The sequence below is a fragment of the Myxocyprinus asiaticus genome, chromosome 34, assembly GCF_019703515.2.
Source record: "Myxocyprinus asiaticus isolate MX2 ecotype Aquarium Trade chromosome 34, UBuf_Myxa_2, whole genome shotgun sequence".
Classification (NCBI taxonomy): Eukaryota; Metazoa; Chordata; class Actinopteri; order Cypriniformes; family Catostomidae; genus Myxocyprinus; species Myxocyprinus asiaticus.
In genome coordinates, this window is record NC_059377.1 from 10,268,443 (window position 1) to 10,288,076 (window position 19,634).

The 19,634-nt window shown below is 37.1% G+C and overlaps 3 protein-coding genes across 6 annotated transcripts in view; all 3 read left to right on the top strand.

The window, feature by feature from the left end:
* thbs3b (thrombospondin 3b) overlaps nt 1-6,176 on the top strand; it is a 47,397-nt gene extending 41,221 nt beyond the window's left edge. For 3 of the 4 annotated variants that reach the window (XM_051671853.1, XM_051671855.1, XM_051671856.1), the window contains 5 exons: nt 137-185; nt 3,791-3,987; nt 4,590-4,762; nt 4,944-5,083; nt 5,337-6,176. In XM_051671853.1, the coding sequence (XP_051527813.1) occupies nt 137-185; nt 3,791-3,987; nt 4,590-4,762; nt 4,944-5,083; nt 5,337-5,392 (615 nt within the window). In that variant the 3' untranslated portion in view covers nt 5,393-6,176. The remainder of the gene's footprint in view (nt 1-136; nt 186-3,790; nt 3,988-4,589; nt 4,763-4,943; nt 5,084-5,336) is intronic. The other variant, XM_051671854.1, reaches the window with a different exon arrangement.
* Nucleotides 1-19,634, top strand: part of LOC127425669 (DNA-directed RNA polymerase III subunit RPC7-like) — a 307,967-nt gene that overhangs the window by 109,106 nt on the left and 179,227 nt on the right. The gene's annotated exons all lie outside the window — the stretch shown is intronic.
* Nucleotides 13,243-18,927, top strand: si:dkeyp-92c9.2 (uncharacterized protein LOC571482 homolog). Its single transcript, XM_051671869.1, has 2 exons — nt 13,243-13,775; nt 16,568-18,927. Exon 2 carries the CDS (start codon nt 16,696-16,698, stop codon nt 17,653-17,655), a length of 960 nt encoding a protein of 319 aa, XP_051527829.1. The 5' UTR covers nt 13,243-13,775; nt 16,568-16,695; the 3' UTR covers nt 17,656-18,927.

Below are 19,634 nucleotides of genomic sequence, written 5' to 3' on the forward strand. Positions count from 1 at the left end.
AAGCAGTCATTTGCATCTTTTTCAATAATGCAGTGTTTCAGTTCTGTGTTTTTGTCTTTTAGCCCTTACAAAGCTGTTGCTCAAAGTCAAAAGACTGTGAAGTAATATAAAGCAAAACTTCTGGTGGTTTTTGTAGGGAATGGAGATTGTGCAGACCATGAACAGTGACCCTGGTTTGGCTGTGGGTATGTACTTAAATTTACCATGCTTGATATCTACATCAACATAAACAACAGATTAATAGACATGTATTTAGTCAACATCAAGATTTAATATTAAAATGTATCTGAATGTATAAAAGCAAGTGTAGTTATTAGGTGCTGTGACTGGCCTAGTTTTGTTCACCATTTTTTTATCACCTTCTAGCTTGTACTTGTACTTAAGTTTATATGGTTCTGCTGTGTTACAAATGAATGAATAAAAGTACAATTATTATATTTATGTCATTAACGCTTGTTTTGTGTTCCCAGTTGAAAATGACCACCCGGCCCACTAAGATTGTTAACAAATCTCTCATATTGCATCTATTATCCCAAGATATTGTATTAGATCTTTTTGTCATTTTTTTTTTTTTTGTATTTTTTTTTTTTTTTGGTAATTAAGATTTTTTGAACATTTAAAAAAAAAAAAAAAAAAAAAACAATATATATATATATATATATTATATATATATATATATATATATATATTGATAGAAGGATTCAATGAACTGAGCTCATACCGAGCTAGTGGGGGGCACTCCCTGCAGAAAAAAATTAAAATAAATAATAATTATGTAATTAATTAATAACCACTCTTGATCTAAACAAAATAGGTGTCATTTTAAAGCCTAGAATTTGGAATTTACAATGCATATAACTGATCCTACCCATTCTTAAATAAGTAAGGAATAATTTGACTACGGACCGTAGAATTGTTGAAAAATAATTCACACCTTAGGTGGTAATGCAGACCGTTGCACCTCGGGTGTGCGTTATTTTTAAATAATTCAACGGGCCGGAGTCAATTATTCCACTTATACCACAGTTACCACACCTTAAGACATCGTTCAGGGATTTTTTCTGGTTTTCGTCCCTAAAACGCTCTTAAAATTTTCTTCCGCCACAGATTCAGCGTCTTACTTTAATACAGCTCAAGCCTTCGTTGCTAATTCGAAAACGTCACGTTAGAAATAGCAACGGAGGATAATGAGGCTTGCACTGCTTTACTGGAGCACTTACATGAGTAATAAGGTAGTGCGTTTGTGCATGTGTGTGTGAGTTTATATTTGAGGGATTGAAAGAGAGAAACTCAGAAAATTAGATATCTCGCTTCTGGGATTACCTTTTTTGTTGCAGCACATGTCAGAAGTAACATCGCTTCAAAATCGCCAAGATGTGTCGCCATATATCCGTTATAAACCTTAACAACTTTTTTCATCCCCACTGAGATGCAGGAGTGCGCTAACATGACGACTCTGTTTTTCTCTCATGAGTATGTTTGGGCCTTAAGTGTGTGCGTTACGTGTTTAATGTGTGTCCACGAGTGTGGGTGTGTGTGTGTGAGAGGGGGAGCGCAAGGGTGTTTCCCACAGATATTTCAGATAATATAGAAACTGTTGTATTGATCAAGTTTATCTAGCTTTGATACAGCTCAAGCCTTCGTTGCTAGTTCGAAAACATCACTTTAGAACTAGCAACGGAGGATGCGCTGCTTTTCTGTTTGTGTGTGTGTGTGTGTGTGTGTGTGTGTGTGTGTATAGCTATGTGAGACTGATTTGGGCGAAATATATTTAAACATTAAAAGTTATTTCGGATAATAGAAATTGTTGTATTGATCAAGTCGCAGGGGTGCGGCTCTATTTGTTGTTCGCGACACGAGTCTCTCAGTGTGTGTGTGTGTGCGTATGTGTGTGTGAGTGTGTGTAAGTGCAGGGGAGACGAGGGAGCGCAAGGGCTCTTTTTAACTGAAATTGAAATAAATGTAGGATATTTTAGATATTGTTTGACGTTCTTAACCGATTTACTTTAACCAATGTCTTTGTTTTAACTGGTTATTTTGTTGTGGTAGCCTGTAGGGTTCTTTGAAATAACTGAAATGATTTGGCAAAGTGATATGGAACCGTTATGCGGTCAAGACCTGGAACTAATTTATAGCGGTGCCTTTACTTGAAAAATAATTACACACCTTAGAACGTCTGTCAACCAATCAGAATCAAGCATTCATCAGACCCGTGGTATAATGCCTTTTAATTTGCTGACAAATCAGAACTGTTTCGTTCTTATCATTTGCAAATTTGTTATCACAACAATTATATTCATAGTTGGTAAAAACATAAATAAGATGAGATAGCCATGTGTTATATATATATATCATTGGAAAGGTCTCAGTTAGTAAAATACAATGAGCCAATCTGTTTCACTCTGAGGCCAAACTGCAGTGAGTATCAGTGTATAAAATTCCCACAAATACAATAAACAGGAGCATCTTTTTGTCACGTGTTTCCTTGTTACTTCCTGAAACATACATATAACATAGACCAGCGGTCACTAATTAGCTGATCATGGTCCGAGTCCGGACCCCGGCTTGGTTCCATCCGGACGGCGACAACGGTAATGACAACGGTTGTCCTATCTTAACGTTTCTACTGTTTTAGTGAGCAGTGTGTCAAAACAACGGAGCTATAAACACCACAAGCACTAAGGGGCGATCAGAGCTATATAAACTTTTTCTCAGTCAGAAGTACTCCTATGTCCCATACATAGGTATCTGAATGTAAAAAAACAAAAAACAAATTCAGAATGAAAAAATATTTGAACACAAAAACTGGAATGCTGTCACCCAGCTTGAAAACAAATGTTGATCTTATCTTGTTATATTAATATCCAAGTGCCCTCGACTAATGAACTCCCTCACACCCCACTGCTTTGGCATTGTCTCTGGGCCAGTGTCCTCATCTCTGCTTTGAAGAGATTATTTTGACTGTTTAAATTTTTTTTTTTTTTTTTTTTCAAAGTACTATTGCTGTACTATCATTTCAAAGCCATACTGACTACGGACACCGTGCAAGTTATTATTTTCCGGACCTTTGCTGGGAAGGAAATATAAAGACTGGACTCCTTGAAACTTTAATTGAGTACCCCTGACATAGACAATGACATAACGTAACTTACAGCAGACTATCTCGATTCAAACGAGCCCAAACACAACATAATATGATAAGTAGATCTTGAAATATTCCTCAAAGAGTGTACATGGAAAGACGTTGCACAAAAGGGCCCTCAACACACATTGTGTGTGTGTGTGTGTGTGCACATGTCCAAGGACATTGTGTGTGCAAACACATCCACATATGTGCTCATCTAAAGAATTGGTATGCTCCTGAAAACGTAATATTTCTGTATTTTGTAGTCTTAATCCATTCATTTCCAATGGCCGGTTACTTAGACTGGGAGCACCACAAGTGTAACAAAGTGAAATAAAACCAATAAACTTTTATGAAAATGATCTAAACAAAAAAAAAAATTGGATATTCAGATGCCCTGTGTGAACAAAGTCATGGAATTTTATTCTGACTGGGTGAAATAAGTTACAGTTTTCAGAAAAAAAAAAAAGAGTTTATCGGTCAGTTTTGACCGGAACACAGAATATGGATTTAAACAGCATGAATAATAATTTACCAGAAGTAGAATGTTTTTTTATTTAAAATACATTTAGATTAAGTAGGCTATGGCTATGCCACACTGCATGATACTGATGTCTCTGCTGCACATGACATGCCAACTACCCATTAACTTCATTCTTTATTTAGGCTACACAGCGTTTAATGGTGTTGATTTTGAGGGCACGCTCCATGTGAACACCATCACTGATGATGATTACGTGGGCTTCATCTTTGGCTATCAGGACTCTTCAAGCTTCTATGTGGTGATGTGGAAACAGACAGAACAGACGTACTGGCAGAATTTACCCTTCAAAGCCTCAGCGCAGCCTGGACTACAGCTTAAGGTGAGCTGAGACGTGAATAAGTAAACAAAACAAAGTAAACCTATAGAAAGAATGGGATACCATATATATATATTATATTTTTTTAGTTTTAGTTTTTTTACATAATGTCAAAGAAAATGGGTTCATACAATTGATCAAATACTGTTTGGGCCCAAAGCACAAAACTCGAAATTAATGAATTTAAGATGACTTTACTGTATATAAGGAAATAATTTGAAGAGCAGTTTTCAGATATGATTTTTGTTCATTCTTCAAGTCATTCAAGTAACACTTATGTAGCCCGACTTTAGTGTGATTTACTAATTTAAAGTCACAGAAACAAATTCAAGCCTGGCCAAGTATTTTACTCATTCACTAACACCAACAGCAAGCACTCATAATATATTTGCCTAAATTTGTTTTACTTTAATTATTTGCAGTGCTTCTTTAGGCTTCATTTCCATACAGCATATGTCTTTTAGATTCACATCCTGCATAATAATACTTTAACAGTGAGTTTTACAAAAAATGGTTAAGGCTCTGAATACCTAAAACACTGTACATACAGTTAATATGTTTTGCCAAAATACATACATTTCTCTCCTTCTTCCTCACACTTCTAGGCAGTGAAGTCCAGTACAGGCCCTGGTGAGTATCTACGTAATGCCCTCTGGCACACAGGTGACACACCTGGGGAAGTTACGTTGCTTTGGAAGGACCCAAGAAATGTGGGTTGGAAAGATAGAACATCCTATCGCTGGCACCTCAGTCACCGCCCGCAGGTGGGCTACATAAGGTGAGAGCTCTTTATGTCTGATCTGATTTTACTTTCTAAAGCTTACAAGAGATTTTTCTAGAACAAACTCAAGGGGAAAGTTGTTTCTCGGAATGATGACTCACACAAGTATGCCTTTTGTTATGAAATAAGTATGTTTTTTTTGTAGTGGGTGACTAGGTTCTCTATATGCACGGTTCAGGTTAAGGTTGTATGAGGGCACAGCATTGGTTGCAGATTCTGGAGTTGTGATAGACACCACTATGAGAGGCGGGCGGCTGGGTGTTTTCTGCTTCTCCCAGGAGAACATCATATGGTCTAATCTTGGCTATCGATGCAATGGTAAGTATCACGATGTGCGAGGCATTCTGAATATAAAATTACATTTATAGTTCAAACTCTAAATTTGGATTGGATTTGCCATTTTCAAAGCCATTTTAAAATAACTATTAACGCACACTTGTGAGTGCACATACATTGTTTATTCCTAATAATTATTAAACATAAAAGCAACTGTTTATTAAACATGTTGCTTGCTGTTGCCAATGTTTAATAAAATAAGTCTTTTTTTTCTCTGCTTATTGTATTTTCTCAGATTCCATACCAGATGACTTCATGCTGTTCCAGAAACAGCTGATTCTGAGGACATAAGCCTCGCTCAGCATCCCCTCACCTCAAGATGTCAACAAACTGTGTCTACCTTTGTGTTGGTTTGGGTAAATGTGAATGTGTTAAGAGAGTTTTTGAAATTAATTTTTTTTATGTTGTAAAATTATAATTTAAAGGTAGTCTCAAACAAAAACAAAAAATACTATAAATCATAATGTATACTGTAGTCATAAATCTGACTAAATAACTCAACAGCTTGCAAACAGTGTGCATAATAAATCCTGATGTAATTGAACCATATTCAGGGACATACACTTGTACTCCAAAACTATGCACTGTAGTGTTTTATTTTAAACCCCCATAATGTGTTGTCTATTCTGTAAAAGCTAGACTGTGGTCAGTGAAAGCTAGTTGATTGACTGAATAAGCTAGACTGGCTGATTTGTAAATTCAGCACCATGGACAAGGCTCTTGTTATAATACCTAGCCATGTAGTATGCCACAGATTTTAGTGGAGAAAACGGATGAAGGGCATTTACAAACATGTTTAACAGATATATTCCTGAATTAGCCTAGATGTAAGCCGTTATACAATTATAAATGGCTTGCTTTTAGGAGCCATGGCAGTAAGGTACGACTGTGATATTTAAAATCTTCACATTTTTGTATGCTACACTTGAAATATATTAATAGAATAAAATAAGTCCAAGCCAGAAATCTGCATTCTATTCCACGTTTGTTTATCATGGAATATACAAATGTTTTTTTCCACCATCAATGTATAGTGATTTATGCACTTTTAATGCAAGGCTATTCAGTGTTTTCATCTAATATAACTGATGTGTGCCTAATGCATTGTGCATGGAAAAATAAACCAAAAAATTCAATTCAGCGGTGTAAGCGTTGGCCAACAGAAAAAGCATAAGTCAAGGGGAAGCCAACTGTCAAAACTGAATGAGAATGTGAAACATAGTATTTTAGTACAGTTCTTTGTCTGCATCAATAGCTTTATTTCCTATATATTTGAATGTATAGAACTGTATTTGCGGATATGAAAACAAAGGTCTAATGGACTGTTCACACAGGGAATAGATGGAAGGCCTCTGGAAAAAAAGGCCGAGGCAGAGTTCCAGAGAGCCACCAGGAGGATGAGGGTGTCTCTCGTTTCAATAGTAGAATGTTATTTGGTTAAATAACTGATTCATTGTTATTACATGTTAATACTGCAAAGCACAGACGACTCCAAATATCTTGTATTTATAAAAAAATGTTTAGCATCATTTTGTATGTATGTAGTTTCTTTTGAAACTGCATAAATGTAATGGACACTGCTAATATGGTTACTGTCTCTTTAAGAACAGCGCATCACGGTAGTATTGTGTAGTTTTGTGTAGTTTTAAAGAGATGAAGCTACCATGGCGTGACCTGCAGTAATACTGTCATTTTTTGTTTTTGACAAATGACTGGATGGTCCTCCTTTTGCTTGTAAGCATGCCGGCTCACAGTATCAACAAAAGGCCTCTGAGGAGTTGCAGGCAATTTTGGACAATTCTGGATCTGCTGTTTTGATCTGATGACCTGCTTCTTCAAAGATGCAAATTCCTTTTTTAGGTGGGATGCCTCGCTGTCTTCGTCTGTACTTTGATATATCCTCATACTCATGTCCTTGACACAACCATGTCCTGTTGAGAATCTTCAACTCTTTGGAGTTATCTTGCAAAGCATCCTCTACTGAATCGTCCAAAGTCTCATCAAGCAGCATCTCTGATTTCAGGGTACGTTTACACGACAACGATGTACTAAACCAAAATGCCGTTGTCGTGTAAACGAACAGCCAAAACACATACAAATTTTTCGAATCAGGTCAAAGCAGATACACAAAGGAATCAAAAGACAACTACAAACCTTGGTGCAGAATCTGAACAGCTCAGGGGCCGTTTACACGACAACATTTTCAACTAAAAACGGAAAACTTTTTATGCGTTTTGGCTGTTCGTTTACACGACAACAGCGTTTTGGTTCCTGAAAATGCAAACTTTTGAAAACGGGTTTCAAAGTGCACGTTTTTGAAAACGATGCCGTTATCGTCTCCGTGTAAACATACAAAAACGCGAATTTGTGAAAACGATGACATCATGCGCACGCGCATTACGTGTTCAGTCTATAGGCATGCACACGAGTACTTCAAAACAACGCGCGAGACATTCAAAACTACAATGGCGGACTGCAGGACTGTGTTTGTGCTGCTCAAGATTTTGTCCTGACAAAATTGCTCGATGCTTTCGCCATCTTCATTGTTTGTATTCACCGCTCTGTGGAAGAATGCTTATGTGCGCAGGCGCGTAGTGTTTCTTTACAAAGTGACATCGCCAACTACTGGCCTGCCATGCATTAAACAGCATTTTAAAGCTGCGTTCACACTGCAAGCAACTTTGTGACTTGGTGTCGCTAGACTCTGTGATCTGTGTCACTAGTGGGCGTTCCTACTGTTTGTCGCTGTAACGTTTTTGGAGGACTGCACGTCTGGCAATAATGTTTAAAAATTTGATCACGGATGAGACCTAATACCGGTTAAATTAAGATATCTTTACAGTTTGACAAGGAATCATTTCTCATCTCTAAAATTTTACATTCTGCAGTGTAGAGTGTTTTATAAAATGCGCAGCAGTGTTCAGTGTATTAAATCATTAATAAGACAATCAATCTATCATGAATGAATGAATCAAACTCACTCGGAATGCAGACCGTTTCTGACACGCTTTTCCATGCATCAGTGTTTTATTTTATCCATGCATGTTGTTACGGACAAATTATATAGAACAGTAAAAATCCCTCACGACGCTGAAACTTCTCTGTCTTCAACGCACTCCTCCCCAGTCTGTTAGGAGACAGATGACTTGAGCTCTGCTGTCTTCACTCTCATTGGCAGTTGCTCCTGAATGTCGCTCGTCATTTGCATAAAGTTTACATTTTCTCAACTTGTCTTGTCGCTCTCCACGGCGATCTCTGTCGCCAACGGCCGCGGCAGCTCTTGTCGCCGGAAGTCGCTGTGATCTCATTGAAAATGAATAGGATCGTGTTGCAGTCTCGCGCGATGTCGCTGGCAGTGTGAACGCAGCTTTAGTTGTTTTCGCGGATCCGTGTGAACGGGGATCGTTTTGACAACGTTGTCGTCTGTACGCGAAACTTTTAAAAAACGCAAAGGAAAAACGTTTCCGTTTTTAGTACATCGTTGTCGTGTAAACCTTCCCTAAGCAAACAAGAGCCCTGCGGAGATCCGTGAATCTAGACAATTAGCAGCTGCTTTACCTCAAATATAATGTCATAACTGAGTAGAAACTGACTGTACCTCTCTCTAACCATAAAAAAGGCTCATGGCAAATATTTCTTTTTTATTTATTTATTTATTTATTAGCTGCGGCCACTTTATGTCCCATATGGGTTAATATTGAAAATATATATTCTTTTTGCTGCATGATGGTCACATTAAAGCTATAGGAAGATTGAATTATTTTACAGTCCCAGCCCCACACTTTCAATCTTAAAATATGAAAATTCATCATAAAAATATTGTATTTTAAAAACTCATAATCTTAACAAAAAGTGAAGTAAACATAAACAATTTCAATATTTACTGTAGCGTAATTTCCACCACGACCACAACCAAACAAATGAGAAAAATCAAGGTTTTTTTTTTTTTATTATTATTGTGTGTCTTTTCCAAGTTGATTTTTATTTATTTATTTATTTTTTTATAATGCAATTTTGTTTTCTTTTTAATTGTGTATTTAGGATTAATACACGCTAGCTTTAAAATTAGCCTTAAACTTAGTAAATAAAATGAGTCTGCCATCATATTCTGAAAATGTTTAAAATGTAATTTCCACCACTGTCACTGGAGGGTAGCATATAACTGAATATGTAGATTTTGTCTGCATTTGCGTGACATTTTTCAGCAAGTCACAGAAACGCAAAAAATGGGACTGTTTACACATTTGAATTTTTACTGTGTTGTGAAATGCCAGAGTAGCTTACTCGTGTAACATAATAACTATATAAAATAATTATATTTCATAAAAGTATATAATATAATTGATTATATTATAGGCTATATTTATTAATATGCTTATACATACTATTATATTCATTATGATTAATTGTAATACACATTATCCCCATGCTAATCAGAAATAATCTTGACTCATTGGCAAATCTGTGATCTTGATCTTTTGCATTAGTTTTCTCATGCAGTTGTCTCTCTGGTAGAGACTGGAAAGACTTTGCAGGTCTTTGAGATTGCACATTCAGTATATTCATATTTATCCACTTTATAGATTAGTTCAAATACAGTCCACCATCAAGCAACCTGATGTTAAGTGTCTTACTCAAAGGTACAAAGAAGAAAAGTCAAAGTCTTACAGTTTTTCTCAATCGATTTTATGCATTTCTCTAAACTCAGGTCACTGCTCTCAGTGCAATTAACACAGCCATCTGAACACTTTGTAATTGTCCTAAACAGATTGTGCATTTTTCTTGATTTCCCTCATTTTCTCAAAACACTATATACAAATTTCTCTAATCTAAAATCCATGCTTTCAAAACAGTTAACACAAACAACTAAATTAAAGTCATACTCTCAAATGCACATATCAGGTTGTCAAATCTCTTCATATTGATATCTGCTGTGTTCTGCACACAGCAAAGAAAATGCAATTTACTAAATTTTTCACACAACTGTCATGACTTTGCTATCTGAAAAAATTCAGAGCAAACAAACAATGATGATGAAGAAGAAGAAGAGGAAGAACAACATGAAGAAGAGGTGCAAAATGAGAAGAGGTAGAGTGGGTAAAGGAAGAGAAAATAGGAGGAAGAAGAGATGAGAAAAGGGGAAGGTTTTCTCAACTCTTTCAGGGGTGAGCACTGCATTGAAAGAGTTAAGGAAAGACCAAATGGAGATGGTGTAATGATGGTGAGCAGAGAGAAAGAGGACAGCAGGGTGGAAGAGTAAAGAAGACACAGAAGAGGCTCAAATGATCTGATACTTCCTCTAATTTATCATATTATGAATCACGGTCTCTCTGAGACACACAAAGTGTTCGGCCTAATGTGAGCAGATCTACAGTGACTTCAATCTCAACAAAAAAGAAGAGGGAGAAATGCCATTCCTCTGCATGCCAAAATCAATGTCCACAATTACTGTACCATCTGTGCTTATAGTGCTGCCTTAGGTCCATACAATTTAGCAAGACTGCTATTTTTGTGTTTGTTTTATGTTTTTTTTGTTTGTTTTTTTTTACGGTAAACTTCATCATCATCCTTCCAGAGAAAGAGCAGGAACAACTAGAAATTTAGAGACATTTTATAAAAACAGATGGAAAAAGGACTTTATTGTGGATTTTTATGATAAATGTGTTATTTCAATCATAGAGTTGTGTGTCTATAGCTGAAAATGTTATGAATTCAATAGAGAACATATCTATAGTTTTGATGTTAGTATTTAGTTTGAATAGATGCATTATCAGGAAAGAATATGTTGCTTCATTATGCAGTGAAATTTAATTGTTCTGCAAACTTGAGTGCCTGTTTCGTCGGCTGTGAATTGTTTTGAGAGCCCTGATTATAGTTTGGAGAAATGTATAAAATCAACTGAGAAAAAAATGTAATATCAAAGTATTACTTTAGTTTTTTATTAACTTTTTATTTTTTATTTATTTATTTACAAAATGCATTTTCTACTTGTTGTTGTTATTACATCATATATTCAGGTCACGGGTCAATACCCACATCCCCCTGTATGTCTGAAATCTTAGCATACTAACATGTATACCTAAAGAACGTACTGTTTTACCAGCCGAGAAGTGTGTCCTTCATCAAAAGCAGACCTTATTCACAGCACCGCCATCTTTGATTTTTAATAGGAATGACAACAAGGCTGTGAGGAATAGACATACCATCTCTTCAATGGACTGTATTGCAGTTTAAAGTGTTTTTGAATCGTTCCGCGGACAAAACATTGAATGAAGGTTACCTTTACATAGCGCTTTTCTGACACTACACTCAAAGCGCTTTACACAGTGAACAGGGGACTCTCCTCAACCACCACCAGTGTGCAGCATCCACCTGGATGATGTGATGGCAGCCATAGTGCGCCAGTACACATTGAAAAAATATCTTTCTAAGAACAAATAGTAGACAAAAAACTCCAGACAACATGAGTTGTGGAACATCAGATGTGATCTAGGAGCTTTTTACAACATTATACTGTGCGTGCCATTGAAGAGATGGTAAGTTTATTCCTCACAGCCTCATTGTCATTCCCATTAAAAATCAAAGATGGTGCTTCCATGAATAAGGTCTATATGTGATTTCATACGCAGGTCTGGAATATTTCTTAAAGTCGGCATGAAACGGAAGTTGCGACCGACTTTACTTCCGTATTGTGACATATTTCTGAGTGAAACAGTTTATCAAACCCCTACCACCATGCTGCTCGAGTCAGAGCTGGTAATCAGTGAAATTGAGCAGCGATCTCAACACATTTATGATCAAACTGACAACATAAATGCATGAGCACATCGCTGTCTTTGCTTACGAAGAGGCTTTAGCCGATGAAAAACAGGTGAGTAACAGATAACCATATTTTAATGTTTTGAATCACAATGCACTAAATATATAGGGAAACAAAAACACCTACTCATACTGTGCATCCCAAGATAACTACAAAAAAAAGATTCAAAAAAAAAAAAACTCCAGAGGCATCCGAAGCATTGTATGCATTAGTGATCACCTCAGCAATTCAGGCGTGAAATGTCTCGAACACAACCGCGAATTTGCCGTTATTCCTCCTCATTCGAAATGTAAATTCAAGCCAGCTGACCTGCAACCAAGGAAGTTTGGGTGAAGATATGGTAGTTTTGAAGGAAAGCAGATGAAAATACACCTTGCCATCTTCCCCAACATGCGACTGACGTTTCGTTCAACTCTACGCAAGGTTGTGGTATTTATAAGAAAGGGGCGGGGTTTAAGCGGACTAACTGATTAGAGAAGTCCTGCATATGTCACCAGAGAGAATACGTCACACGTCATTTCACTGGAAGATCAAGTTGTGACATTTTGATTAAAGATTACAAGTCAAAGATTAGAGATCAAAAATAAAATAAAATAAAATGAAGCAAATGCATGGATGAATCGTTCACAATAAGATCAATAACATGCATTTAGAAAATACATAGGGTGAATTTTCATTTCATGCCAACTTCTGATTGTATGGCATATGCGTTAGTTCTCGTGTGAGCATTGCGTCAAGTGCAAGGATGCGTAAAAAAGCTTCTTTCATGAACCTGCATAGGAGAGCTGGGTGAAACTGGAACAAATTTTTGCTTTGTTTCTCACCCATAGTGATTGTATCGCTTCAGAAGACATGGATTAAACCACTTGGATCACTTTTATGCTACCTTTATGTTCTTTTCTGAAAGTTGTTAATCCCATTGACTTGTATGGACAAAAACACCTCACACATCCTTAAAAAAACCGTTGTGTTCCGCAGAAGAAAGAAAGTCATAGGAGTTTGAGGTGGCATGATTATCATTTTTGGGTGAACTATCCCTTTCATTGTAGAAAAAAAAACTAAAAAAAACTAATTTGACTTATATCTTTAAAATTGTGAGTTTAATATTTTATCCAATATATTAAGACATAATGGGGACATTAAAATGTACTGCTCAGAAGGAATGACTCGTGCATACTAGATGTACTTATGTATGTTACAGTATACACAGTGACATTGGTGCGTCACACGTCGTGCGCGCCGCGAGGAGGAGCCTCCTCTAACGAACACAGTTTGATGTGCAGAGCAGCGCATTATTACACAGAGCAGTACCGGAGGAGAACAGCATCGCAAACTCATCCTGCTCTCAGCACCAGAGCTGGAGGCTGTATATAAATGCTTAAATGCATAAATACCTCTTTGCATACATATTGTTGTGATTTTGTGCGACTGACACAAACAGACACTTCATAAACTGTTGTTCAAACAGCACAAAGCGGACTATGAGGGATTGAACTGCACTTCCATGAAAGTTTGATCATCTAAATGCGCTCTCTGTGCATTTAATTCGTGTTCAAATGTGGATACTTTACGAGCGGCAATTCTGAACAATGGACATATTTAAAACGGTGCAACATCAGTGAACGTGAAGGATTCCAAGCTCGAGCGCACGTCGGCAGGGCGAACACTGCAGCTCCTGGTGGATGCGCTCAAGTTAACTTCATCATTGTAATGAGACTGGCTTTACACAAAGGATATTTAATGCCAGCATTGATGCACTAAGCATGTGTTGCGCGTTTGAACGCATTTAGAAGATGTGCAGAACGCAGCGAAGCCGCATGATTGGACAACTGTGCTCTGATGTCCGCCGAACAGGTGAGCGCCACATTGAACATTCACCGCTAACACTTTACAGTAAGGTCCATTCGTTAACATTAGTTAATGCATTAAGTATCATGAACTAATAATGAACTACATTTTTTTTTTTACTTTGTTAATGCTAGTTAATAAAAATGCAATTGATCATTGTTAGTTCATATTGCATTAACTAATGTTAACATATACAAATTTTGATTTTAAAAATGTATTATTAAATGTTGAAATGAACATTGTATTGTACAGCATTTTTCATTGATAGTTCATGTTAACTAATGTTATTAACTAATGTTAACAAATACAACCTTATGGTAAAGTGTTACCGATTTACTATGATAACCCACTTAGCATAGTTACTACAGTTACTTGGTGCTACTGTAAAATCATAATACATCAATAAATCAATAACAGATCTTCAAACAGTGTAAGACCTTTCAGCATCGTTCTGTCATTTGATTTATTCGATGTTTTATTGCAGAAACAATAACTGTAGTACTTCTTAAAGTGTCAGGTATAGGCCTACTGGTAGTGTTGCTATTATAAATTACTAATAACAATATGCAAGCACAAGCAGCTCTACAATAGAATTGAAATTTTAGAAATGTAAAAACAGTAACATGAACACTGTAAAATAAATTGTGACCACAGGTTATGCATAGGGGTGTGTGTGTGTGTGTGTGTGTGTGTGTGTGTGTGTGTGTGTGTGTATGTATGTGTGTGTGTACATGTATATGCTACACTGTGGGGACCAAATGAAAATATAAAATGCAAAAAGGTTTTTGTGAGGGGTAGGGTTAAGGGATAGAAATTATTGTTAGATCTGTATAAAATCCATAAAATGCATGGAAGTCTATGGAGAATCCCCACAATGATATACAAACAAGTTTGTTTGTGTGTGTGTAAAGAAGACATTTTTTTTAAATAAAAAAGTTTTAGACTATACATGTGCCTGTAGTTCAAATGACCATCTAGTTAAAGTAGGTCACACTCCACCTTGTTTTCTCATGAGACTCATTAGTAGGGCTTAGAAAAAATACCTACAAATAAACTGGGAAAAAATGTTAACCTGAAAAATGTGCTTCATTTGGTAACTTCTAAATTAACTTGTTTGATTCATGTCAACAGTATTATTTATCATCACTAAATCAACCTGACTACATTAGGTTACACCAACAAAATGTTTTTTAAGGGTAAGATCAGGTAGAAATAGCTCCTTAAGGTAACAATTGGAGGTTACTATGTTTTAAAGTGATATGCCTTGCTACAATATCAGTACATTGTGAACTTTTGCATTTAAAACTGTATCACACCCATGTACAATGCAAAAAAATAAAGTTTTGTCAGGTAACCTAAAAATGCATTTAATGTGATAACATCTACTGGTTTCATTCAAGTCAAAATATTATTGAAATTGACTATCAACCTGATAAAAGGTTCCACAAAGTAATGTTATGGGTCAGATCAGGTAGATATTGCTTCTTAAAGTAACAACTACACATTTTCAAAAGTCTGAGACCAGACCACTAGTGAAAATGCTTCAATTTTTAATATAATTTTTTATATTACAGATTATATTATCAACATAAGCATTTGAGTGAAAGTTGAATTGAAAACATTAAATTATTCTTTATTTATTTTTAGTGTTTAGTATGTCCCTGCACTCGAGTTGGCACTCTGTGCTTCAACGTTAATTTCTTTTAAAAAGATCAAATTGCTCAACTTTGTATATTTTCAGGTTCAAATTTTAAAAATACTGATTTTCAATGTGGTCTCAGACTTTTGAACCCACTGTGTAATAAAAAAAAATTATGTCAGAACCTTCCCACTTTATTTACATGAATTTACATTTATTAACCATCATTTCAAGGTGTCCTTTATTTATTATAATGATAATTTAGGTCATTTACATATAATAAATGTAGCAAAATCCTAAAACTTTGTTTCAAAAAATGAAACTTCTCTCATCATTTTCTCACCCTCATGCCATCCCAGATGTGTATGACTTTCTTTCTTCTGCTGAACACAAAAGAAGATTTTTAGAAGATTATCTCAGCTCTGTAGGTCCATACAATGCAAGTGAATGGTGATCAGGTCTTTGAAGCTCCAAAAAGGAGATAAAGTCAGAATAAAAGTAATCCATAAGACTCCAGTGGTTTAACAAATGTCTTTTGAAGTGATCCAGTTGGTTTTGGCTGAGAACAGACCAAAATGTAACTCTTTTTCACTATAAATCTTGACAGCAGCAGTCTCCTTGGTGATCATGATTTCAAGCTTGATTACACTTCCTATAGCACCATCTAGCGCTCTATGCATGAGTCAAGCACTAGGAATCGAGCTTGAAAGCATGATTGTGCCTAGAGACTGCAAAGGCAAGATGTACAGTGAAATAGGAGTTATAATTTGGTCTTTTTCTCACCCAAAACCAACTGGATCTTTTGTGCTTTTTGGAGCTACAAAGTTTTAGTCACCATTCACCATTTCCCTACTTTGGCATTGTATGGACCTACAGAGCTGAGATATTCTTTTAAAAATCTTTGTTCGTGTTCAGCAGAAGAAAGTCATACACACCTGGGATGTAATGAAGGTGAGTAAATGATGACATATTTTTTGGGGTGAAATTTCCTTTAAATTAAAAAAAAAAATTCTCAGATTTTTGAACCCATTGTATGCACAAAAAAATAATGTCAGAGACTTTCCACTTTATTTACATGAATTTAAATTTTTTTAACCATCATTTGAAGATGTCCTTTATTATAATGCTAATTTAAATAATTTACATATAATTTCCTCAGGAACTCATCCATGCCCCTCACCAGCCCAGTCTTGACCTTCTCGAAGCGTGAAGAACAAGCAAATCAGAACTTTATTTTTGAGGTACATAACCCCACACATCTGGCCGCTTGAGCACTTCATTGGACTCATGGGTGCTGTACTGTCCCTCTCGCCAGGTCCCCGAAAACCTGGTTACTATAACGACCGGCCCGGTTCCCTAAGCCATTACCCGAGCCTGAGCAGCCACTCTTTGAACACTCAGAAGGACCGCAGTCTCAAACGTGGCCATTCCATCTTCCTCCCTGCTCTCACATGGAAACGGCTGGTGGCCTCCACAAAGAAGCGAGGCGAGACCAAGAAAGGCTACCCTGGAGGGCAGGCAGCTCTCCGGGCTCCACTAAACAACAATAACATCTATCAGAAGGATCCGATTTTGCACCTCAACCACGAGAATGTGAAGAAGTCGCTCTCCTGCGCCAACCTCACCAGCTATGACGGTCCAGCAGGTCTGGGCTTGGGCATGGGTCGGAGTGTTGGCTATGGCAAATCTAAGCAGATCTCCTCTGTAAAGAAGGTTCCACCTACATGCACTTCTTCACCTAAGCGTGTGATCGTCCAGGCCTCGACCAGCGAGCTGCTTCGTTGCCTGGGGGAGTTTCTCTGTGGACGCTGCTATCGGCTCAAGCATCTCTCCCCTGTTGATCCGGTTCTGTGGTTGCGAGCTGTAGACCGCTCGCTCTTGCTCCAGGGCTGGCAGGACCAGGCCTTTGTCACTCCAGCCAATGTGGTCTTTGTGTACATGCTGTGTCGTGATGTGGTGGATGGTAACCTTGTGTCTTCAGAGCACGAGCTTCAAGCGATTCTGCTGACCTGCCTCTACTTGTCCTACTCCTACATGGGCAACGAGATCTCGTATCCGCTCAAGCCCTTCCTCGTGGAGGCAGGTAAAGAGGCATTCTGGGACCGTTGTCTGGCCATTATCGATGTCACCAGTGCCAAGATGCTGCGCATCAATGCAGACCCACATTTCTTCACGCAAGTCTTTGCTGATCTGAAGAGCGAAGGAGGTTGCGGACTGCAAGACTACACTAGAGTTTTGGATTTATGAAAATAGAAGTTGCAGATTGTCTCTTCTTACGTTAAACCACCATCATCCCCTGATGTTACCATCATTCCATCTTTTTGGCTCCCCCATATGCCATTTCACTTAGTGAAGAGACTATTGCTGATCATTCTGAAAAAAACTGAAAAATGCAAACATGGATAAGAGTCTATGGAGTAGAATTGGAAAAATAGCACTGCGTGTTTACAACAAATTTTAACCCCAAATATTTTCTTTTGCCTCTGATTCAGTTATCGTAGCTAAAACATTAATGTAATAATCAGTTTGGTTTTGTCTGTTACACCATGTCCTAATCAGATGCGATGTGACGCAACAAAGCGACAAGTGACTAAAGCACCTCTTCCGTGTAAATCTGAATTTTTGTCATGTCTAGATGTAACCACAACACTCGACTAACGACTGAACATTTTGTTGGTCGCTTGTTTTCCATTTCTGCTGCATTGCGCTGGGTAGCCCCGCCCAAAGTGAAACCCCACAGGTCCACAATCCTGCTCTTCACAGCTGTATATTAATCATCACAAATCTTCTGATTGGCTGTGATTGTATCACTTTGCACAGCAGTTATGTGTTCAGCGTGGATTGACAAATTGCTTGTCACTGGGAACTTGTTGCATTGCGTCTGGTTAGTAGCATGACTTCCAACATCAGCCCTTTTCAGTAGATTTTTTTTGCCTTGCAAACAATTCCCAACTTTTATCATTTAGTCTGACACCCCAGATGAAACCATCCAACAAAGAAAATTCAAGTGGGAATGTGTATGTGATAGACAGCAAACTTTGAGGATAAACAGCTGTTGGTTATTGAGTTGTCCTTCCTTTATTTCATGAGTTGGACGTTAGGACACCAGCTGCAGTGGCATTAACAAGATTAACAGATTAGTGTCACACATGCACACATAGACACACACACTCAGTTCTCAGTGCCTCTCCTTGCTCCCCAGCCTTTTAGTTTGAGTGGCTAATCCATGTAGGCCATGCGCAGTCCTAGTATATGTTCTGTCCGGAGTTTCTTGTCATCTACACAGCAGTACAGTGTCAGTGTCAGGTTTGAATGAGGGTGCATGAGGGTACATCCTGCCCCTTATGAGTATGAAGGATATTAACAAAGAGGCCTAAAGACAGTTTTAGTGTTTTCAGATTATTTGTCTTTTAATGGGTGCATCTGCATCTTCTCCCTGTAGAGCAAGTTTGTGGAGATGCTGGCCAATATTATCTTGAAGATCAGTTTCTTTGAAAGAAATGTCTGACTTCTGTTTTTTAAAGAATTAGCCTGGGTTCAATATTACGCCAAAAATGCAGTCAATTGAACTTAACTTGCAAGTTCAATTGACTGCATTTTTGGCGTAATATTGATTACCACAAAAATTATTTTGACTTGCCCCTCCGTTTCTTTAAAAAAAAAAAGCAAACATCTGGGTTACGAGGCACTTACAATGGAAGTGAATGGGGCCAATCCGTAAACATTGAAATAGTAACTTTTTCAAAAGGTATAGCCACAAGACTTAAATAATATGTTAATGTGTTTAGTGTGATAACATCACTTACAAACCTGAGTAAAGTTATAGCCAATTTTACAACTTCGTGGCCATGACGACATAATGCGTAAAACTTTAAAAATGAAGATTTAAACAACTTTACAGCTCAAATAATACAAGTTTTAACAGAAGAATTAATGTAAGTGCTTTTATAAAATTATTAGCTTCACATTTCTGCCTTTAAACCTCCAAAAATTGGTCCCATTCAGTTCCATTGTAAGTGTCTTACTGTAACCTCAATTTTTACTTTTTTTTTTTTAAAGAAACGGGAGTCGAAATTATTATTTTTGGCAATCAACATTATTCCACAAATGCAATCAATTAAGCATAACTGGTATTTATTCCCAGAATATTCCTTTAAAGTCAACATGAAATCAAAATTGACCCCATTTACCAGGGCGTTAACCACCATAGACTTTGAGGAGTACAC

Excerpts from the sequence above, each read along its gene's own strand:
- si:dkeyp-92c9.2 (XM_051671869.1), top strand. The coding sequence starts at position 16,696 with ATGGGTGCTGTACTGTCCCTCTCGCCAGGTCCCCGAAAACCTGGTTAC.